At 38.0% G+C, this 19,702-nt stretch overlaps 1 protein-coding gene across 3 annotated transcripts in view; it reads left to right on the top strand.

Moving 5' to 3' along the window:
* LOC117990832 (cell adhesion molecule Dscam2-like) overlaps positions 1-19,702 on the top strand; it is a 104,450-nt gene that overhangs the window by 80,916 nt on the left and 3,832 nt on the right. For 2 of the 3 annotated variants that reach the window (XM_069504723.1, XM_069504725.1), the window contains exons 12-31: positions 709-873; positions 2,123-2,258; positions 2,463-2,582; positions 3,123-3,287; positions 4,507-4,651; positions 5,744-5,892; positions 7,762-7,972; positions 8,290-8,485; positions 8,912-9,078; positions 9,255-9,337; positions 9,515-9,652; positions 10,147-10,350; positions 10,745-10,874; positions 11,188-11,372; positions 11,840-12,019; positions 15,157-15,345; positions 15,787-16,014; positions 16,509-16,717; positions 17,559-17,673; positions 18,108-18,273. In XM_069504723.1, coding sequence (XP_069360824.1) covers positions 709-873; positions 2,123-2,258; positions 2,463-2,582; positions 3,123-3,287; positions 4,507-4,651; positions 5,744-5,892; positions 7,762-7,972; positions 8,290-8,485; positions 8,912-9,078; positions 9,255-9,337; positions 9,515-9,652; positions 10,147-10,350; positions 10,745-10,874; positions 11,188-11,372; positions 11,840-12,019; positions 15,157-15,345; positions 15,787-16,014; positions 16,509-16,717; positions 17,559-17,673; positions 18,108-18,273 — 3,281 coding nt within the window. The remainder of the gene's footprint in view (positions 1-708; positions 874-2,122; positions 2,259-2,462; positions 2,583-3,122; positions 3,288-4,506; positions 4,652-5,743; positions 5,893-7,761; positions 7,973-8,289; positions 8,486-8,911; positions 9,079-9,254; positions 9,338-9,514; positions 9,653-10,146; positions 10,351-10,744; positions 10,875-11,187; positions 11,373-11,839; positions 12,020-15,156; positions 15,346-15,786; positions 16,015-16,508; positions 16,718-17,558; positions 17,674-18,107; positions 18,274-19,702) is intronic. The other variant, XM_069504724.1, reaches the window with a different exon arrangement.

The raw sequence follows: 19,702 nt of genomic DNA, 5'->3' as shown, positions 1-19,702 counted from the left end.
ACTGGTCAATTTAATGAGAAAAGCCAACTGATTAATCTAGAACAAACAAAAAAAGGCCTTTGAATAGTTTTTGGCTTTAATAGATGTATTCATGGCCAGAAAAAAGTCTGCCAAACATCTCGATTTTGGTAGACTTTGGTGTTCGCACTTATCACGTTTCCACTCGGCTTGCGCTCGGGCTGCCACACGCTACTCACATAATATTATACTTATAAAATATAAACGACTATAAGCGTAATACAAAACAGGCTATCTTCCCTCCTATAAAAGCAGTAACCACGGCTATTAACTCCAGGTACAAATCAACGTAAAGTCACCGCCAATGCTTTCACTTATCGTGTTTCCGCCCGGCCTACGCTCGGATGACACCAGGCAACATGGCCGTTTACTTAGCTACGTTAAAATTTATTTTAATACACAAATAAACAGCTAAGTATAAGAGTAATACACAAAAAGCTATCTTCCCTCCTACTAAAGCAGTGACCACGGCTATTAACTCCAGGTACAAATTAAACGTGGTGTCGCCGCCGGTGCTCTTGCCAATCGTGCTTCCGCCCGGTCTGCGCTCGGGTGACATCAGGCAACATGCCCGTTTACTTTGCCACCTTAAAATTTATTTTGATAAGTACCCAAATAAACAGCTATAAGAGTAAGTAATACTCAAAAGGCTCCTCTTATAAAAGCAGTGACCACGGCTATTAACTCCAGGTACAAATCAACGTGGTGTCGCCGCCAGTGCTCTCGCCTATCGTGTTTCCGCCCGGTCTACGCTCGGGTGACCGCGCGCAGATCACCTGTACCGTGACTTCGGGCGACATGCCCGTTTACTTTTCATGGCTCAAGGATCAGCTGCCAATTTCAAGCGTGCTACAGGTACAAAATAAAAAATATTAAGTTTATTTTAATTAATATGATGTTACTTTTTACTGTTAAGTAAGGTAAGTAAGTACTTTCTTTAAGTTAGAAATTAGAAAACGAAGAAATCCTATAAGATTAAATAGGACGTCCTCTTTCAGAAAATTTTGTTGATTACTATTAAATAACTAAATATAAAAAAAAGTTTGAGCTTTGAAGTTAATTTTAGAACTAAGTAAGTAGATACTTGTATATACATTAGTTGTGCTCGTATTAATAAAAAATAAAATAATAAAATTAGTAAAATAAATATAATATTTGGAAAATAAATCTTTTCAATTATCCTTTTGCAATTCTGAGTTCTTAAATTGCTTGATAATGTACCTACAGAGTTTACCTACTCATATAGATACTAATTAATATCAAAAAGAGTAATATCATAAAGAGGTACCTATACTTTTATTAGTTTGTGAGTTTGTATTTAGGGGGTAATTTCGGGAATTGTAATGATCCGATTCTGAAAAATTATTTCACTGATAGCTGCATTATACTTGTGTGCTATACACTACAAATTAATATATGTATTACGGAGGCAGTCACGGGAAACAGTATACTGCAAGCTACACTTGTATAGTGCAAATATCCACGCTATTTCTGCTAAACTTACGGTTCAGCGACTAGAGCGGGGACCCGAGCGGAAACTCTATTTGGCATGCGATCAACCAGATTGCTTTTAGAACAAAGGGCAGGTGTTGATTTGCGTTTCAGCCTGGCATATATATTAGAAATTCCAATTAATTTGCACATTCATTGCTCAGTATAATATGATTATTTCATCAATTTCTGAGGAATTTTCAGTATAATTTTATTCTGATTGAGAGGGCTAGGAATATTCTGGACGAAATTCTTCCTTGCTATTTTTTTAAATATTGTAACCACTCGCCCGACACGTATTGTACGTAGAAGAGGGTCATTTACTGCAGAACTACTTGTTCAATGCAGTTGAGATAATGTTATAGGTATTATAACTTATAATTAATGACATAGGCATTTATCTCTGTCATCTCCTTGGGGCGCCTTCAAATTTCCCCCAAAGTACTGCGTGGAGGCAGCGCGGATGCAGCGCTGCAATCTTGCGTTTTCATTTATGGATTCACAAAGCATCGCGGCCGCAGTACTTTGCAGCCAATTTGAATGCGCCCTTAGGCTAATCTCAATGAACTTTCTGGTTATTTTAATAACGTATGTTTTCCCTTATTACGTGTAGGTGGACGAGCGTGGTGCGGAGTTCTACAGTATGTTGTTGTTTAAAAGCCTGACCGCCGCGCACAGTGGCACATATACGTGTGTTGTCACAAATACTGCCGGGAAAGCTAACATGTCTGCCGAGCTGGCCATTAAAGGTGAGGATTTTCTTATAACTTTAAGGGCCTGCGCAGACGAGGGAAAATTGTCTGCGACTAAAGGTAGATGTAGGTACAATATATTTTCTTGCCGGCTATTGTGCATAATTGATGCGGCCAGAAGAGGGACAAACTTTATGATAGTCATATTGAAATTACTCGTGAAACTGTTGAAATATTAACAGGTCATACTTTTGTATGTAGTTCCACCATATTGGCAAATGGAGCCATCTGACGCAGCGGTGCTGCTAAATGGATCCCTGACCGTAAGCTGTGAGGCGCGTGGTCACCCTCCTCCTACTATTTATTGGACCAAGTTCACTGGTGAGTTTCTAATTATTATTATTGATATTATTACAGCCGCTTGCGTAACATATGTTTTGAATCTCCTCTAAATAAAATTAGTCAAATGCATGATTATAATAACTTACCTAATATTTAAATGCGTTTAAGACTTGACAAACCCATAGAAAATGTTACGCAAGTAGCCATTAATATTTCAGGTCAGAATAATTCTTAATATACGTCTTTATGTATGTCAATTAGAAAAATAATTTTGTTTTAATTATTGCACCTAACTGTGAAAAATGTGAAGCATAACGTTGCGTCACTAAAAGCAAAGTTACGCTTAAATTAATTGTCACCTTCGTAAAACTAAAAGTGAGTGAATTTATTGAGCGTTTAATAAAACTATCATTTTAATGCATCCATATTGCATTTTGAATAGTTCCCAATTAAATCTTAATCAGAATCGATTATTTTGCTTGAAAGTGTTTGTTATCCTTTCGATTTCAATGAATTGTATTATTATATATATTGAATATATATTGAAACCTCTACAAGATTGTCGTCTCCATTCAAAAGGTAGTACAGAAACAGCCCTGGGCGGTGTATCCGATCCGGTCGTGTTCAGTAATGGATCGCTGAGGCTGGAATCGGCCCGAGCGGAGCACTCCGGCAAATATCGCTGTAGAGCCGAGAACGGCGTAGCGCCCGCCCTCTCTAAAACGCTCACGATACACGTTAATGGTGAGTATTGTACACTGCACTTACTATAAAGTTTTTGTCACACCAAAGGCGGGTGGGTGGCCAGTTTATCTTTTAATATAAAGCACAACCCTCATATTCACATGAGTATACCGTCTAACACTGCCATCCTTTTTCTAAAATAGCGGTTAACTAAAAAAATATACTTAAGGGTTCGTTAAAAAACGTGGGTAAGTATTGCCAAAACTAATGTTACTTATAAACAATGCTTAAACTAAAACTTAACTAAAACCCTTGATCCTAAGTAGCATTTTTTAGAAATATCAAATTCCTAAATTTTTGGCGATAAGTAGGTAACTAGTTTTATACCTATTTTTTTATTCAACCGCTTTCTAATGTTGTGTACGATCAAAGTTTTTACTTAGGTCACATGTAGAATTCTAGATGACCCAAAAAAATCTTTTGCGAAACACTTTTTAGAAATAGGATTGCATAAATAATGATTGTTTTTCAACTTCGATAAAATAAAATAAAAACTTGAACTGGAGTACCTACTGGGCTGGGTAGTAGTTTACTAGCTGAGCCGTTCCCGTCTCGAGTTTGATGTGCCGATACCTTAAAATCGTAACCCCTTTCCATATACACAGCGCTCGGCATAATGTATTAAATGGAAACTTAATAGCGCGACCGATTTGAGACACTCCCGTGCACTTGTCGTTATGCTGAAGGGTTTATCCGTAGTGCTTTGTGTTTAAGAGTAATAAAAATTGTATTTTAATTTAAATCTTCGTTTACGGTCCTCAAAACAATTATTATTTAACCATAAGCGATCTTCATATCCTCTTGTATCTATCATGCTTGGAGTAATTTTATGCACATTTTATTTTGGAGTACTTTATTGCACACATAATGTCAGTTTTTAAAAGGAGTTTATCCGTTGCGGGCTCCAAATAAACATAGTTTGGTTCTCATTTATATTAACCAATCAAACTCAGTGAAACTTTGTAGACTTGTTCAAGAAACTAATACCTAAGTACGTATCTGTCTATAAGTTTCCAGATTTCTAAATTATCGGAGTCATACAAAGTTGACGAACAATAAGTTTTGTATGAAGACTGGTACTCTGACTTGCTGCCGCTTAAAACGCACTCTGATTGGTTAATCAGTGCACCAGATTGCATTGCAACACACCACAACACTGTAATGTGTTTTGCGCCTTCAAAGTAACACATTAAATAATACTAGTTCACTTCAATAACAGAACCAGCAAGATTTGAGACGCCATCTGTAAACGTGACAGCCAAGCTTGGGGATACAGTGAGGCTGGTCTGTGTTGCTAGAGGAGACAACCCTTTGTCTATGTCTTGGAGCCACTCTGGAAGGGCGCTACCTAATTCCGACTACAGGTAATAACTAAATTTCTTTATTAGGACATAGGCCTTCTCTAATGAAGGCCAACATACCCAATCCTCACCCAGTCGTCCTCATCCAGCCACTTCCCGCCAGCCTGTTCATATTGTCAGTCCATCGTGCAGGAGAGCGCCTCACCTTCGCACCCTCTGCTCTCCGTGACCACGTCCGCTACCGTGTACGAGAATAATAAGGGCTACCGAGGACTAGGGGCCAATGCGTATTGCCGCTACTCATGGAGAAAATATTATGTCCATAATGATCACGAATGATTACTAAGAATAAAGAAAATATATTAAAAAAAAACTGGCCAAGTGCGAGTCAGGCTTGCGCACCGAGGGTTCCGTACTACAGTCGTATTTTTTCGACATTTTGCACGATAAATCAAAAACTATGATGCATAAAAATAAATAAAAATCTGTTTTAGAATGCATAAGTGAAGTGCCTTTCGTATGATAAGCCACTTGATATTGTTATCTTACTTAGAAAATTGAAAACACTAATTATTAGTTCATGACCACAATTTTTTTTTTTTATATGATGTGATGTAACCACTAATTCACGGTTTTCAGATATTTTCCCATAATATGTCTGCTATAAGACCTACCTACCTTCCCATTATTCTAGATCTACGGGAAGTACCTTATAGGTTTCTTGACAGACAGACAGACAGACAGACAACAAAGTGATCCTATAAGGGTTCCATTTTTCCTTTTGAGGTACGGAACGCTAATAACGCACAATAAATTAAGACCGAAACTTCGAGATTCCTCGACGCGTGTTTAGTTGAGTGAACACACCAACACCCACCGCGACCCGCAGTGGTATCGTGATTATTTATTCACTTAGGTCCATGAGTATGTTGCCTTTCCTTAAAGTATCACTTTCTCGAAATAATATTGTACAATACACTTTGATGCAAACAAATTCAACTTACATAATATACTTACTTACATTACAAATATACTTATAACGAGAAAATAAGTCTGGATCATTTACATCTTATTTACATGCGATCTGAGATAAGTAAAGCTGTGAAAAGATTCAATGTTACGAAAAAAAATCAATTCGAATATCGTTGCCCTCAGGATGAGCATATCAGAAACGCGTAGCGCGGAGGGTCTACGCAGCGAATTAGTGATTGAGCGTGCAGATAGGCGCGACTCGGGGGTTTATCGCTGCCAAGCCTCCAACCCCTACGGGAGGTCGGACCATTTTGTACATTTAGGGGTTCAAGGTGAGTGGTTTAAACGATAACGGTGCTTGATAGTTTGCTATAGTTTATTATAGTTTACTAGCTAATGTCCGCGGCATCATTCGCGTGGATATAAGTTTTTTTAAATCCCGTAGGAACTATGTGATTTTAGGGATAAAAAATCCAGGGTATAATCTATCTTCATCTCAAATTTTAGCCAAATCCGTCTTGTAGATTTTGCGTAAAAGAGCAAAAAACATATACTCACATACTATCGCCTTTATAATATTAGTGTGATCAACTGATCACTATTCGCTTATTATAAAGAGGAAAATTTCTGTGCATGTGTGTGTGTGTATGTTTGTTACTCTTTTGAGTGGGAATAGATTATATCCTGGATTAACACATAGGTTTCTTTTATCCCTAAAATCAAATAGTTCTTAAAAAGAACCCTATATCCACGCGAACGATGTCGCGAGCATCAGCTAGTAAACTATAATAATAAGTATAGTTGCTGTTCTCAATTTTTTGGTTTGTTTCTCGAAGATTTTATGCTTCAAGTTTTCTTTAATGTCTCATTTGCTTTTAAAAACGATAAATTATGGTTATTGATGATGCAGTCTTATATGGAAAACGGTGGCTTGTAAGATGAGTATCAGAAATGCGTAACGCCGAGCGTCTAGGCAGCGAATCGGTAACTAATCAAGCAGATAGCGATTGGGGGTTATCGATTCGATATATTATACGGGGAATTGAGTTAGATTCTTTCTTATCTGATACCTACCCCCTAGAAAGAACCTACGTTTCAAGTAAAAATAACAATAGTTAAAAAAATCTATAAAAACTTTTCCCCCCTATTTTACCACCCTTAAGGGAGGAATTTTTCAAATTGACTTATACAGATTTTTATTATTCAAAGCTAATAAACCTAAATGTCGATTTTCATATCTCTAACTTCAAAAACATTGGACTTTCATACAACCTTCGACCCCCCCCCCCCTTTCACACCCTTAGGGGGGGGGAATTTTTCAAAACCGTTTCTTAGCTGACACCTACGTCCTAGAAAGAACCTACCTTCCAAATTTCAAGTTTGTAGGCTTTATAGTTCCTGAGATTTCGTGATTAGTCAGTCAGTCAGTCAGTGAGTGAGTGAGTGAGTGGTATTTCTCTTTTATATATTTAAATAGATGATGCCCGCGCGGCTCCGTCCGCGTGGAATTAGGTTGTTTAAAAATCCCGCGGTTAACTCTCCGGGATAAAAAGTAGCCCATGTCCTGCCCCGGGATGTAAGCTAACTCTGTACCAAATTTGGGCCGTGTTGTTGGACCGTGAAAAGCTAGCAGACAGACAGATAGACATATAGACACACTTTCTCATTTATAATATTAGTATGGATTAAAATTTCTCAATTTCATTTAAAATTTAGTAGGTAGGTACTAATTAATCAGATAAAATCCACAGAAAACTGCCGTTCCTGGGTTTCTTAAGTAGTGGAGTTTTCTGAGAGCAAAAAGTGCCCTCGTAATGCTCATGTAAACAGCGCGAGCGTGAAAGTGCTTCTAACTTGTTTACTATGCAAACCTCTCAAATAAAGTTTCAGGCTTTCAACTTTTAAATTATTTATGGACTTTCTCACTTATCTTTGTAATGACGATCTTAATTTAAAAGTGACTGTTACTTCCCCACTTAGTTATTTATACGAGTCAATTTGTATCCCTTTGTATAGGTACTTACTTAAGCTTTTTAAAGTTCTGTCTTTTAAGTGACTGTGTTTTGTTGCAACAAAGCTTTCTACTACTACGTTTTAACTGCAAAACCATGCATCAATGCTTTATTTTAATGAATCAACCTTATTAAATAAAAAATTATCTGAGTAACCTATTCAATTAAAATTAGAATTATTATATTTAGAGCCTCCGGAACCACCAGCTAACTTCAGAGTGGTAGACACCACATCACGGACCATCCGCCTGCAATGGAGGAGACCTTATGACGGCAACTCTCCCGTACTGGGCTACGTGGTGCAGTACCGGAGACATGACTCCGCCAACGCTGACGCTTGGAGAGACGCTGATACCCACAATGTGTCTGTATCAGCTCACAGTGTCAACTCATATTCCGAGTAAGTCACCGAATAAATTGTAGCACCACTGAAAATACCAAGAAAGTTATATAAGTACAGTATATTTTTACTAGAAAGTGAAAGTTCAGTGCATTTCACTATACATATATATAATATAAAACGAAGATGCACGGAACTCTTTGTTGGAATAATTTGCCTCATCTGGCGATAGAAGCGTAGGCTTATTTTTTTGTGCAAAGATCAGCATGACTGTTCAGCGCGGAGAGGTAGACACTACGCGGGCATGATTTGTTCAGTAATTCGATAAGGCTAGATTATATTATAGCCATATTTGTCATGGACTTTAATTTTCATAGGACCGAAGATGCCACAATAACAGGTCTAGAACCAGCAACAGCGTACCTAGTACGAGCAAGAACTGTGACAGCGCAATTCGCATCACCACATACGAGGGCTCTACTTGCTTTGACATTACACGAACCGCCTGCTCGTCCTCCCATCAGTTTACAAGCTTCTGCCCCTAGACCTTCCACGATTGAATTGCTCTGGCAGGTAAGTGTTTTAGTATAAATATTTTAATCAAAGCAAAAATATCTGAATTTACCGGGCCCTTGCACGAACCGTGTTTTTGAACTGATCAGTGCGTTTCGGCATTGATTGCTATAAATGTAACCAATAAAAAAAAGCGAAGAGATTATTCAGTATTTTAACGCATCACTCACGCGTCCTTATTTGTAATTCGACGATGAACTTCCGTTGCTTTTGAACAGTAAGCGAAATGAGAAACATAGAAAACTTCTAAAACTTATTAACCAAAGTGTTTTTTTCTGATGATAGAAAAAAACACTTTGGTTAATAAGTTCAACAACCGCGAGCTATATAGAAAATTTAACAGTATTCTACCTGGTTTTTGCTTCATGATACCAGAAGTTTCATTCCGTTTTGGCTCCAAGTTAAAATTCATAAAATTTCTCCTAGGCTCCCCCGACATCGGCATGGAATGGTGAACTGTTAGGATACACAGTATGGTGGTGGCCTTCTGCTGATGGCTCGTTGTCAGGAGGTGCCAGCGTTGGTATGGAGTTCGCAACTGTTAGAGGACATGTCACCAAATACACTATTGAAGGCCTCGAACATTATACAAGGTTAGTAATATCACATTAGACACAAACATGAATGATACTGTAAAATATAAAGCATAGTTATTGTAGCCCAAGCAATGCTTCAAAAAATGCGTACTCTCTTGCGTAGGTAGCTCTAGTAGTGGAAGATGATTTACCTATTGTGCTATTCAGGTTGTCAGAAAAGTTTACTTTTACAGGTACTCAGTAAGTGTGAGAGCATTTAACAGTGCAGGAGCTGGCCCTGCTACGGCACCAGTTAACACTCTTACACAAGAAAATGGTAAATCCAAAGATTTCTTTTTTTTTACAAGTGTTGAGCTGGTTTATTTTTTTTTCAAAAGGTTTGGTTAAACTGCATTTTATATTCGACGAAGTCGCGAGCATAAGCTAGTATTATATAAATGGTTCTATCTCACTCTACTCCAGAAAAAGACAGTTATTACTTATATTTTTGCAGTTCCATCCGAAGGACCTCGTGCAGTGAGATGTCGCGCTGTGTCTCCTCAAAGTTTGAAAGTGGAATGGTCTCCACCACCGGCGCACGCGCATCACGGAGCGTTACTAGGATATAAGTTGCTTTACCGACCGGAACATAGTGAGTAGAATACGGTAAAATTGTGTTCTACGCTATTCATTAGCCTTTACCTAAGTTACGTATAGTACGCAACAGGTCGAGATGGCAATCAGGGAGGAAACGCCCCGCACACCCACACATCGCATACGCTAACCCAGTGCGGGCGAGCGCGGGTGACGTGCGGGTATCTCGACCTGTCATGGACTATTGTTTAATTGTACTTAACAATATTTAAAGTTTAGTTCTGTTGAAGCTTGACAGTTTTTAAGATTTCACGGAGCAAAATACTGCCAATTGGATACTATTATTGATATGTCAAAACGTTTTACACTTTTCCCCTAAAACAACGATGATTCTGTAACGAACCAAGAACTAAGAATCGATATTTCATGGCGCATTGCCACAAATTGCGAAAAAGTTGGGACTGCCACACGATTGTTAGGTTGGATTTTTTTATTTTTCTACCTCTTAATAAAAACAATCCTAGCTGAGTGAAGGCAGTTGTTTGTCGGCAGCGGCAGATTGGCTGGAGTGGGAGGTCCGAGGCGGTGGCGGTTCAAGCATAACTGCAGGGGCTGAGGTCAAACGCGTCGCAGGCGTGGAGACCTTACTTCTAGCGTTGAAGCCGCACATGAACTACACGGTGCAGGCTCTAGCGTATACGGCTGCTGGGGATGGTGTGCCAGCACATCCTATACATTGTACTACACAACAGGACGGTGAGTAGGTACATCAAAATCTTTTTCAGATTTCTAAGAAGAAAAAAATCTGAGAGCACGCAAGGTAAAGAAATAGGTAATTTTGCATATACTGAATGGATAATACTAAAAGAGGTAACAGTAGTTAGGCAGCTTCTAGTGGAAAAAAAAGAGCAGGTACCATCCCGGAATGCAAATATTCGTCAAGATTATGAGATAGATTAATGACTTAAAAAGCTTTATATCTACATCAAATCAAAATGAAATCAAAATAGTTTTATTCAATGAAACTTTTACAACAAATGCATTTGCCACGGGTTCCGTATGCCTTTCCTACCGAACCAGCAAGAAACTCGGCAGTTGCTCTTTTAAAAGATTTGATAAAGCTTACCATACCTCATATTTTTTCTTACAGCTCCAGGTCCACCAGCTGCCGTTAAAGTTATAGCAACTTCAGTAACATCTTTGGCTGTCAGTTGGCTGCCACCATCTCGATCCAATGGACCAATTTTATATTACACTGTTTTTTATCGGGAACTTGGAAGGTATTAATATAATTAAGATAACTATTTTTTTTTAAATCAAATGTAGCGTGGTTGGTCGCCTGGCTCTCTTTACAAGTTTGTATCTACTTAGTTATTTTCTCGTTTTGCAACTTACTTATTCTAGTCAACTTTTTGTTTAACTATTGTATGGTGTGACTTGTGGGTTACTGAAGAATTTTGTACATTTTAATTCCCTTTTGTTTTAGGTTTATATGTACCTACTTACCTAGTCTTGGCACATAACTTGAAAATTCAAAATTTTACTTGTCACGTTATCTGGACGATTGAAACAATTTTTTGTACCTTCTATCAGGGACAGACCTCCACAAACAACGACAGTGCAAGCAGAAGACGGCGAGACATCGATAGGTCTAGGAGGATTCACTGAATTGCGTTCTTTATCTGAAAGTGCTACGTATGAAGCGTGGGTCGCAGCACATTCCACTGCTGGGGAAGGAGAGCCTTCCGCACCGCAACCAGCAACGACCACTTCTAGAGGTATGTTATTTCAGCAAAAATGGAGGAAATGATGCTTTCGGTAGTCAATGCGTGCGTCTTCCGCATTTTTACTGTCGTTTGCATATCGGCTCGCCTTTAAGTGCACTTAAGTATCTCCTTCCGTGTTTGAAGCCAACACAACATCTAATCTACTCGTAGGAAGCGTTTTTGTTCAAACGTTTTTGCTCAACGTTTCTGATACGAACCACTAAGGTGTTTTTGATACGAATACCCTTCTGGCATCCTTGTTTTCAACAAAGTAGATATAACTTGAATACCTTCAAGGCAAGAGTGAATGGGCATCTTCTAGGCAAGTGCGCTCCAATCTTAAGTTGACCTCATCGTTGGTCTGTTTCTTAGGCATGATTGTCGTCAAGCGCAAGCCTATCTCACTTATATAAATTTTTGAAGTAATAACTATTCCTCGTAATTTTGTACAACTTTGTAAAATTAAATGTACTTTTTAGCGGCGGTCAGACTGCTTTCATTCGGCGTATGGGCGCGCGTCCAATGCGGTCACTCATTGCGCCTGGCGTGCGTTTGTCGCGGCGAACCTGCTCCTCGAACCCGATGGCATCACGGAGACAGACCAATCACGCATGATCCACGGACGTACGTCACTCCTCATGGACATCTTGTTATACATGGTACTTATACATATTAAGGACTAGCTTTGGCCCCAACTTCTTCCGTGGTACATAATGTGTAATTTATAGCCTAAGCTGATGCCCACAACTTAGACCGCGTGGATTTAGGTCTTTAACTATACCCATGCAAAAATTCTGGTCAATCGGTTGCTCTGTTGCGACGTGTTGAAAGACAAACCAACAAACCAGTAAGCCAACTAACAAACACACTTTCGCATTTATAATATGGGTACTGAAATATAGGTACTGATGTTACTTTCTAATGGTGAAATAATTATTAAAATCAGTTCAGTAATTTCAGAGTTTATTACAAGCATACAAATCTTTCCTCTTTATATTATTATACTTAGTATTCATTGATTACATTTTAGTACTTATCAGATCTAGAACTTGAGGTACATTACGCGACAGGTCAAGATGGAAATCGCAATGGGACGCCCCACACACCCGCACAGCTCTCGCGCTAACCGGGTACGGGAAACCGCGGGTGACGTGCGGGTGTGCGGTGCGTCCCCCCGCCTCATGCCCTGATTGCCATCTCGACCTGTCACGTACATTACAAGTGGTTAAAAAAATTTATTCTCAAAAGAAATCAGATATACAAATTTCACTTAATGAGAAATTATAGTAACAAATTTAAACTAATTTTATCTTTCGGCACAGTGCGGTGGCAAGCAACAACACGATCGTAAAAATAGCGGGTAGTAGGGGAAAGCAGGTAGGATTCGTACAGAGGGAGCATTCGTACAACAGTCATATCTACACTATGCAACATAGTGACGCGTTTGTGTTTTTGTATATGTGAGGCCCGCTCATATTCATAGGCTCACAGCTAAGTGCAGTGGCTGTAAAACAGTCCGTTTTTTTAGAATAAGTCAAAACGTGTTTTCACACCGCGAAAATAATTTTTCGACTCATCTTTGACGACATTAATTCGTAATAAGCTTGGCTCAAATTGTTAAAGTAACATATAATAGTCTTTGGATAAGTGCCTTAGATTCATGTGTAAACATTAATTTTGGGATAGCCTTCACCGTTATTTTTATTTTAAATTTATTGTTTGATTTTTTTGGTTGGGGTACCTTTGTGCAGTTAGGAGTGGGGTGGATTCGTACTTTACGAATGCACCCCGCGTGAGTTCAGATCTTTTTGCACTAACTGGGTTATGGGATTCCAATTCTAAACCACTCCCAGATGATAACATGCAACAAATAGTGGTGGTGCCTAGACTAGCAGAGTAGAACTAGAGTGAAGAAACTTTTGGTTTGATCCTGAAATCGACATCTGCTAAATATTAGGCTAGGGGTGTCGTTAAATCAAAAATACCTAGTAGTTTCATAGCCTACCGAGCGTCAAATACAGGCGACATTTGACGCCTGCCAGTGTGGGTGAAACCTCGATGTTTTCTTTCTTCGAAGTTTCATGCCTGTCGTGAGCTGCGCTATAAGTCAAATTAGCAACTTCTTATCAAACGTCAAAACGCTGGCTTAGTACCTATGGCAGCTTGTATAAAAGATATACATAGATATGACGTCATAAACATTTGACGTACCTACTCTTTATATTTAAATCAACAACTTTAGAATCAGTTTTGAATGGTTAAAACTTACAATGGACGTGGATTTTACGAAATTTGGACCCTCTGTTTAATAATAATTACTAAGAAATCGTTTATTTTTGACATAGGCGCTATCCCAATTCAACTCCCAAAGAAATAGCTCTTACTCAACAAGATCTATCATCGAGATTGCCACCTCCATCACCATCTACATCAACTGTGGGATGATGACGCCAGAAATTATGCAACCTTTTACCTTAGCCTAAAGTGAATGAGAATGCACCTAAAAAGACACAAAGAAAGGAAAAGTATTAGAAAAATTAAGGATATAACATATAATCCCGAAAAAAATAGACTGATAGAAAAGGAAAGAGCAAAAAAGATGAAAAAAGGAGAACAAGAGAGAAAACGGAAGGCTAAAGAGATGAAACGCGAGTTACTATAACGGTAAATTAGAATGTTGATTAATGAATGACTTAAATTGTAATAAATTGTTTGTAAACACCATATTGTTAATTATTACTATATTTAAGGTTGATTCTGTGTTAATTTTGATATCAATAAATGTTTAATTTCATATAAAATAGCCTTTTTAATTCCTGTGTACGAAGGCTCCCCACTATGTACGAATGTACCCTAGTCGATGTACGAAGCTACCTCGCGTGTGGGGTGCTTTCGTACGATTTCCATTTTTTGGGAAATTCATCATAGCTTTGTCATCTTACTTTGCATCAACACTGAACTACACTATAATTAAAGCCAGATAACTAGGTAATCCAGCAGCGTTGAAATTATTTTGAAATATTTATTAGTTTTGTTTTTACATGACCTAGAGTAAAAAGTGTACGAATCCTACCTGCTTTCCCCTATAATGTGCAATAATATAGGTATGGCAATGCTCATACACTTGCCGGCAGGGCCGGGCTCAGATATTTATAATAACAAAAAAATCAGTTTCTTTTTGAAAATGTTTATCTTACTAATATTTTTAATTTCTGTAGGTATTTTATTTATACATGCATATTATAAAAAAGTTTGTCTTTGTGTCGTAGACTAGAAAAGTTTACATTTTACAGTAGATAAGTGAACTGTGGTAGTGAAAGTAACAGTTTCTATTCTACAATCTATCTCTTCATAATTTGTTTGTTGTTTTCGGGGTTAAAAACTGGGCTACCAACTGTTAGCCCAGTTGGCAGTTACTAACCTAAAAAGTCTTAATTTTATTGGTAATAATTTTATGGCATACTTAAGTCTTTCTGTTGAGACTTCACATAAATTCTATGTTTATATATTACTAGCTGATGCCCGGTACTTCATTCACGTGGAATTAGGTTTTTTAAAAATCCCGTGGGAACTCTTTGATTTACCGCGATAAAAATAGCCTATGTCACTCTCCAGGTCTTTATCTATACCCATGCAAAAAATCACGTCAATCCGTTGCACCGTTGCGACGTGACGTGAACAAACATACAAATCAACAAATCAACAAACAAACACACTTTCGCATTTTTAATAAGGGTAGGTACTGATTATCAAAGTTTTTGCACAATGATTTTCATTATCTCTTATATTGTGACAGAAGTAGATCCATCAACCATTGGTAATTACACTTGCTCTGGACGCAATTCCTTTGGTTCGGAAGATGTGACATACCGCATAGAGTGCGCGGCGCCACCAGCAGCGCCCACATTAGCTTTGGATCGAGCTGCACATACTGATGCTAAGCTCTCTTGGAGGACCACGCATCATCCTTCTGCACCGCCTCATGGTAAGTTAAATCGCATTCGTAAATTACCAAAATCCTTCTCATTCTGAGAGGAGATCCGTGCTCAGTAGTGAACCTTCGATAAGTTGTTGATGATGGCGAAAGGACCTACAAGATATCAAGATCATCTGTCTTTAAAGGCTTTATTATAACTTTAAAATATTGTACAAACGAACGAACCTAATTTACAAACAAGGTGCAGAATCGCGTTTTTTGGTGGTATCATATCAATTATCATCATAACTATCACCTGTCATCGTTTTTGCTAGCGTTCTGGTTACACCCTGTATAACGTTTGATTTGCATACAATCGTAATAGTCAAAAAAATATACTTGCATTGGTACATCATATTACTGCAGGATCATTAAAGACTTAACTAACTGGCACCCATACAAATTTTTCAAAACTAACAGTATTGCATATTGTTTCTACCCTATATAAAGGTTTCACAGTCTTTTGGATCCGAATCCGAGATGACAGTACTGATGGTGCAGAGTCAAGCAGTTCAAGGGGAGAAGAAGAACGTAAAATAGAGGCGGGAGGGGAAGCTTCTAGTGTTGTACTAAGGGCACTGTCCTGTGGCGCCAGTTATTCAGTGAAAGCTGTTGCGCATTCGAGAGCTGGGTCCTCGCCTCCTTCAGTACCTTTGATGGTCAGGACGAAACCTCCAGGTATTTATCGAGTTTTGTTGATTAAATTCCATTAAACCAATGTTTTAATACTTCTGGTAATTATCGACGAAAATTATGTCGTATTAATACCACGTAATTTTTAACATGTCTGCCAATCCGCACTTGGCCAGCGTGGTAGACTATGGCCAAAACACTTCTCACTCTGAGAGGAGGCCTGTGCTCTGTAGTGAGCCGGTGATGGGTTGATCATGATGATGATGAATTTTAACATCAATTTAATTCATGCCACCTCTTGGAATACCTTATACTTGCCTTTCCCACAAAAATTCATATCTATATTGTTAGATGATTTATCTAAAGTAAATGACTTTGTAAGTTAAGTTAGCTTACATCCCGAGGAAGGACATAGACTACGTTTTATCCCGGAAAATCAAAGAGTTGGCACGGGATTTTTAAAAACCTAAATCCACGCGGACGAAGTTGCGGGCATCATCTAGTAAGTAATATTTCTAATGAAAGAACTTTATGATTAGTCCTAGTGTGGGAAGGCGGGGGAAATCCGGACAACAATCAAGAGGAAGGTGCTGAAGCAGCTATATGGAGCAACAGTACTGCACTTGCGCTGGACGCCCGTAGAGCAGTGCGTTGTGGCGCCAGGCTCGTAAGACTACAGTGGAGGAAAGCCGATGCTACTGCGGCCTGGAGAGATGCCGATCTGACCTCCTTGCATCATCATAGAGAAGTAAGTCAATTTTAAAACAAACCCGTTTAGGAAGAAAGTGGAAATTTAAACGACAGTCAAAATCAAGGTAGTATAGTTTATCGATAGAGCAATATTACTTAGTGTAGAGAACGTACCTACTGTAGAACGTAAGAAATTAATTTGAGAAATTTTTCTAATTTTAATATGAGGTAGGGCAAATTAGAAAGCAATCAAAAGGAAGATTCAGAAACAAAAAAGCGATATGAAATTATTTATTTAACTAGAGCGCCGCAAACGAACACACAAACATAACAACTGATGAACACATTACACTCTTCGCACTCCGCAGTCGTGTATAAAAAGGACAAAAATAGAAAAATTTGGGATTCAAAACCTGCACTTTCGTTTGACAATTCAAATGAACTTGCAAAGGAGCTGAGGAAATCCTTTTTAAATTTGAATTTAAAATCCTAAATTCTAGCTAGCTATGCTTTCAGTTTTCACCTACTATTATCTATAGGTACCTATTTTGTGAATGTAATATTATGATCATCATCATCATCATCAGCCCGTGTACGTCCACTGTTGGACATAGGCCTTCACTAAAGAGCGCCACCACACCCGGTCCTCAGCCTTCCTCATCCAGCCACTTCCCGCCAGCCTCTTTATATCGTCGGGCCATCGTGCTGGAGGGCGTCCCACACTGCGCTTGCTTAAACGCGGTCTCCACTCAAGGACTTTCCGACTCCAACGGCCATCGCCTCTACGACTTGTAATATTATCACTTTGTGGTAATTCTTATCTAAATATCGAAAAAGACGATACCTTTTGAACAGATAGGACTTTAGCACTAAAATGTGAGCTGAAATATTGTTTACAGGTAGTGGTCGGAGGACTAGCAGTGGGCACATGGTATGCCCTGAAATTGTGGACAGCGACCGAGTCAGGTCGTCAACAAGCAATCATATATGCGGCAACTACCACACATTCTGGAGGTAAGTTGTAAAGCTGTACTGATGCATCAAATAATAAATTAATAATATAATAAATATAATAAATTAATAATTTTAACAATTTTTGTAAGTATGTTACTTTGTACTCGTAGTTTAATTTGTGTAATTGGCTTTATGGCCGTTCTAATTAAGTAATAAATAAATAAATAAATAAAGTTTTTTGCAATGCTGAATACCTACCTAGTCAAGAGTAACATCTTGTACAATTTAAATAATTAATTTAAGATCATATTTTCCCAGCTAACCAATGTCGACTGATGAAAAGATTGATGAAAACGCCATTTCTTCCATGTTTTTCTTCGATATTGACTTTAAAAATAAATACACATTACGACAAAACGATTGGAGGTTTTACTCGATTGGTTATTTTTAAATGTTGATGAAAAAATTCTTTTGACCTAATTTTTTATATGCAGAACGTCTCCGCCGACCAGTGGCTTTTCATTCTGAAGGATCCCCGACCACTACAGTAAATAACGGAGATAACGCCGATCGTGTACTAGGCGCAGTCTCACTTGCATTTGCAGCACTTGCCACGCTTGCTGTATCAGCGTTGCTGCTAGTACTGATGGCGAAACGAAGGTAGGTTCCCATCCTAAACTACTTAGTTTGTTAGATATACTCTGAGGACTCCTGAATAGTTAGAACGAACTTGTACTATTTGTTTAAGCTTGTAGTGAAAAACAAGCACACTAAAATAAAATAAAATAAAATATATTTTAATAAGTGCTAAAAGATAACAGGGGGGATCCAATAGTTACTATTAGAAATAATTTGTAATTAAATAGTAGTTAAGTAGTAAGTAATAAAAGTTTTATGATAAACTTAATGAAATTAGTAAAAAACGTACACAAAATATCAAAAAGTACGTTAGGTAAGCTCAATAGACGTTAATTTGGAACACCTATTTATTTTATTAGGGGATTTATTTTCCCAATTTTCACGTGGCAAAAGCTACCTAATAAATACTGTTTCAATTATACAACTCACAATTAAGCACAGTCTTCAATTCAGAGAAGGATCAACCAAGAGTACCTAAATTTGTATATTCCGGAATATAGAAACTTTATAAACTCTTGACTTTAAATTAATGTAAATACAACGAACTCTGCAGACCGAAATAACAATATTAACTTGATACAACAGTCAAACTGAACTCAAATACACTGCAGTAAGTAATCCATGGTACAAGTCCAAATTCCCATAACTTAGTTCCTTGGTTCTAATCAAATATCTACCTACAGTACGCAGCAGACAATAATCTACCTTTAGAAAGAGATAGTGGTTTTGTAAAGCATTGTCTCTGTCGTTGAGACCGACAATGTCACATAGGTATGAGTGAGAGACAACGCTCTACAAAGCCGAAATCTCATTCTAAAGGTCGATGTACATTATTTTCTGCCACGTACTGTAATATCGCTGAACGAAAAGATAAAATAGATCCATGTAACCATGTAAGAAGTAAATCTAAATATATAAAAGGAAAAGGTGACTGACTGACTGACTGACGATCTATCAACGCACTGCTAGCCGTGCAGAATGCAGATAGCTATCATGACGTAGGCATTCGCTAAGAAAGGATTTTTGAAAATTCAACCCCTAAATAGGGGTTTGAAATTTGGGCAGTCCACGCGGACGAAATCGCGAGCATAAGCTAGTACAATATAAAATATTGCATAAATATTAAAGAGATGTAGCTACATTATGTCTGCTAAAACTTGCATTTCAACATAAAGCAGTATATCAAAAGCGCCGGATGACTCCAACATTCACGATAAAACTTAGTCGAAAATATGGCCGTTTTGAACGTCTATTTTACATCTCATGTTTTATGTTGCTTTACTGTCTATGAAGGTGTTGAGAATTCAATTCAGGGAGATACATAGAATAATAAAATCCCAAAATAAAACTGTAGGTAGGTGCGAAGATCTAATTTTCCATCTAAAAACAAGCGTTGATAATGAAAATAATGACAAGTACCTATCCAGTTTGACGTAAGAAGCAGTAAATA

This window comes from Maniola hyperantus, chromosome 18, assembly GCF_902806685.2.
Source record: "Maniola hyperantus chromosome 18, iAphHyp1.2, whole genome shotgun sequence".
Lineage (NCBI taxonomy): Eukaryota > Metazoa > Arthropoda > Insecta > Lepidoptera > Nymphalidae > Maniola > Maniola hyperantus.
The sequence above is the reverse complement of the archived record's forward strand: the minus strand, read 5'-3'. Positions and strand labels throughout refer to the sequence as shown.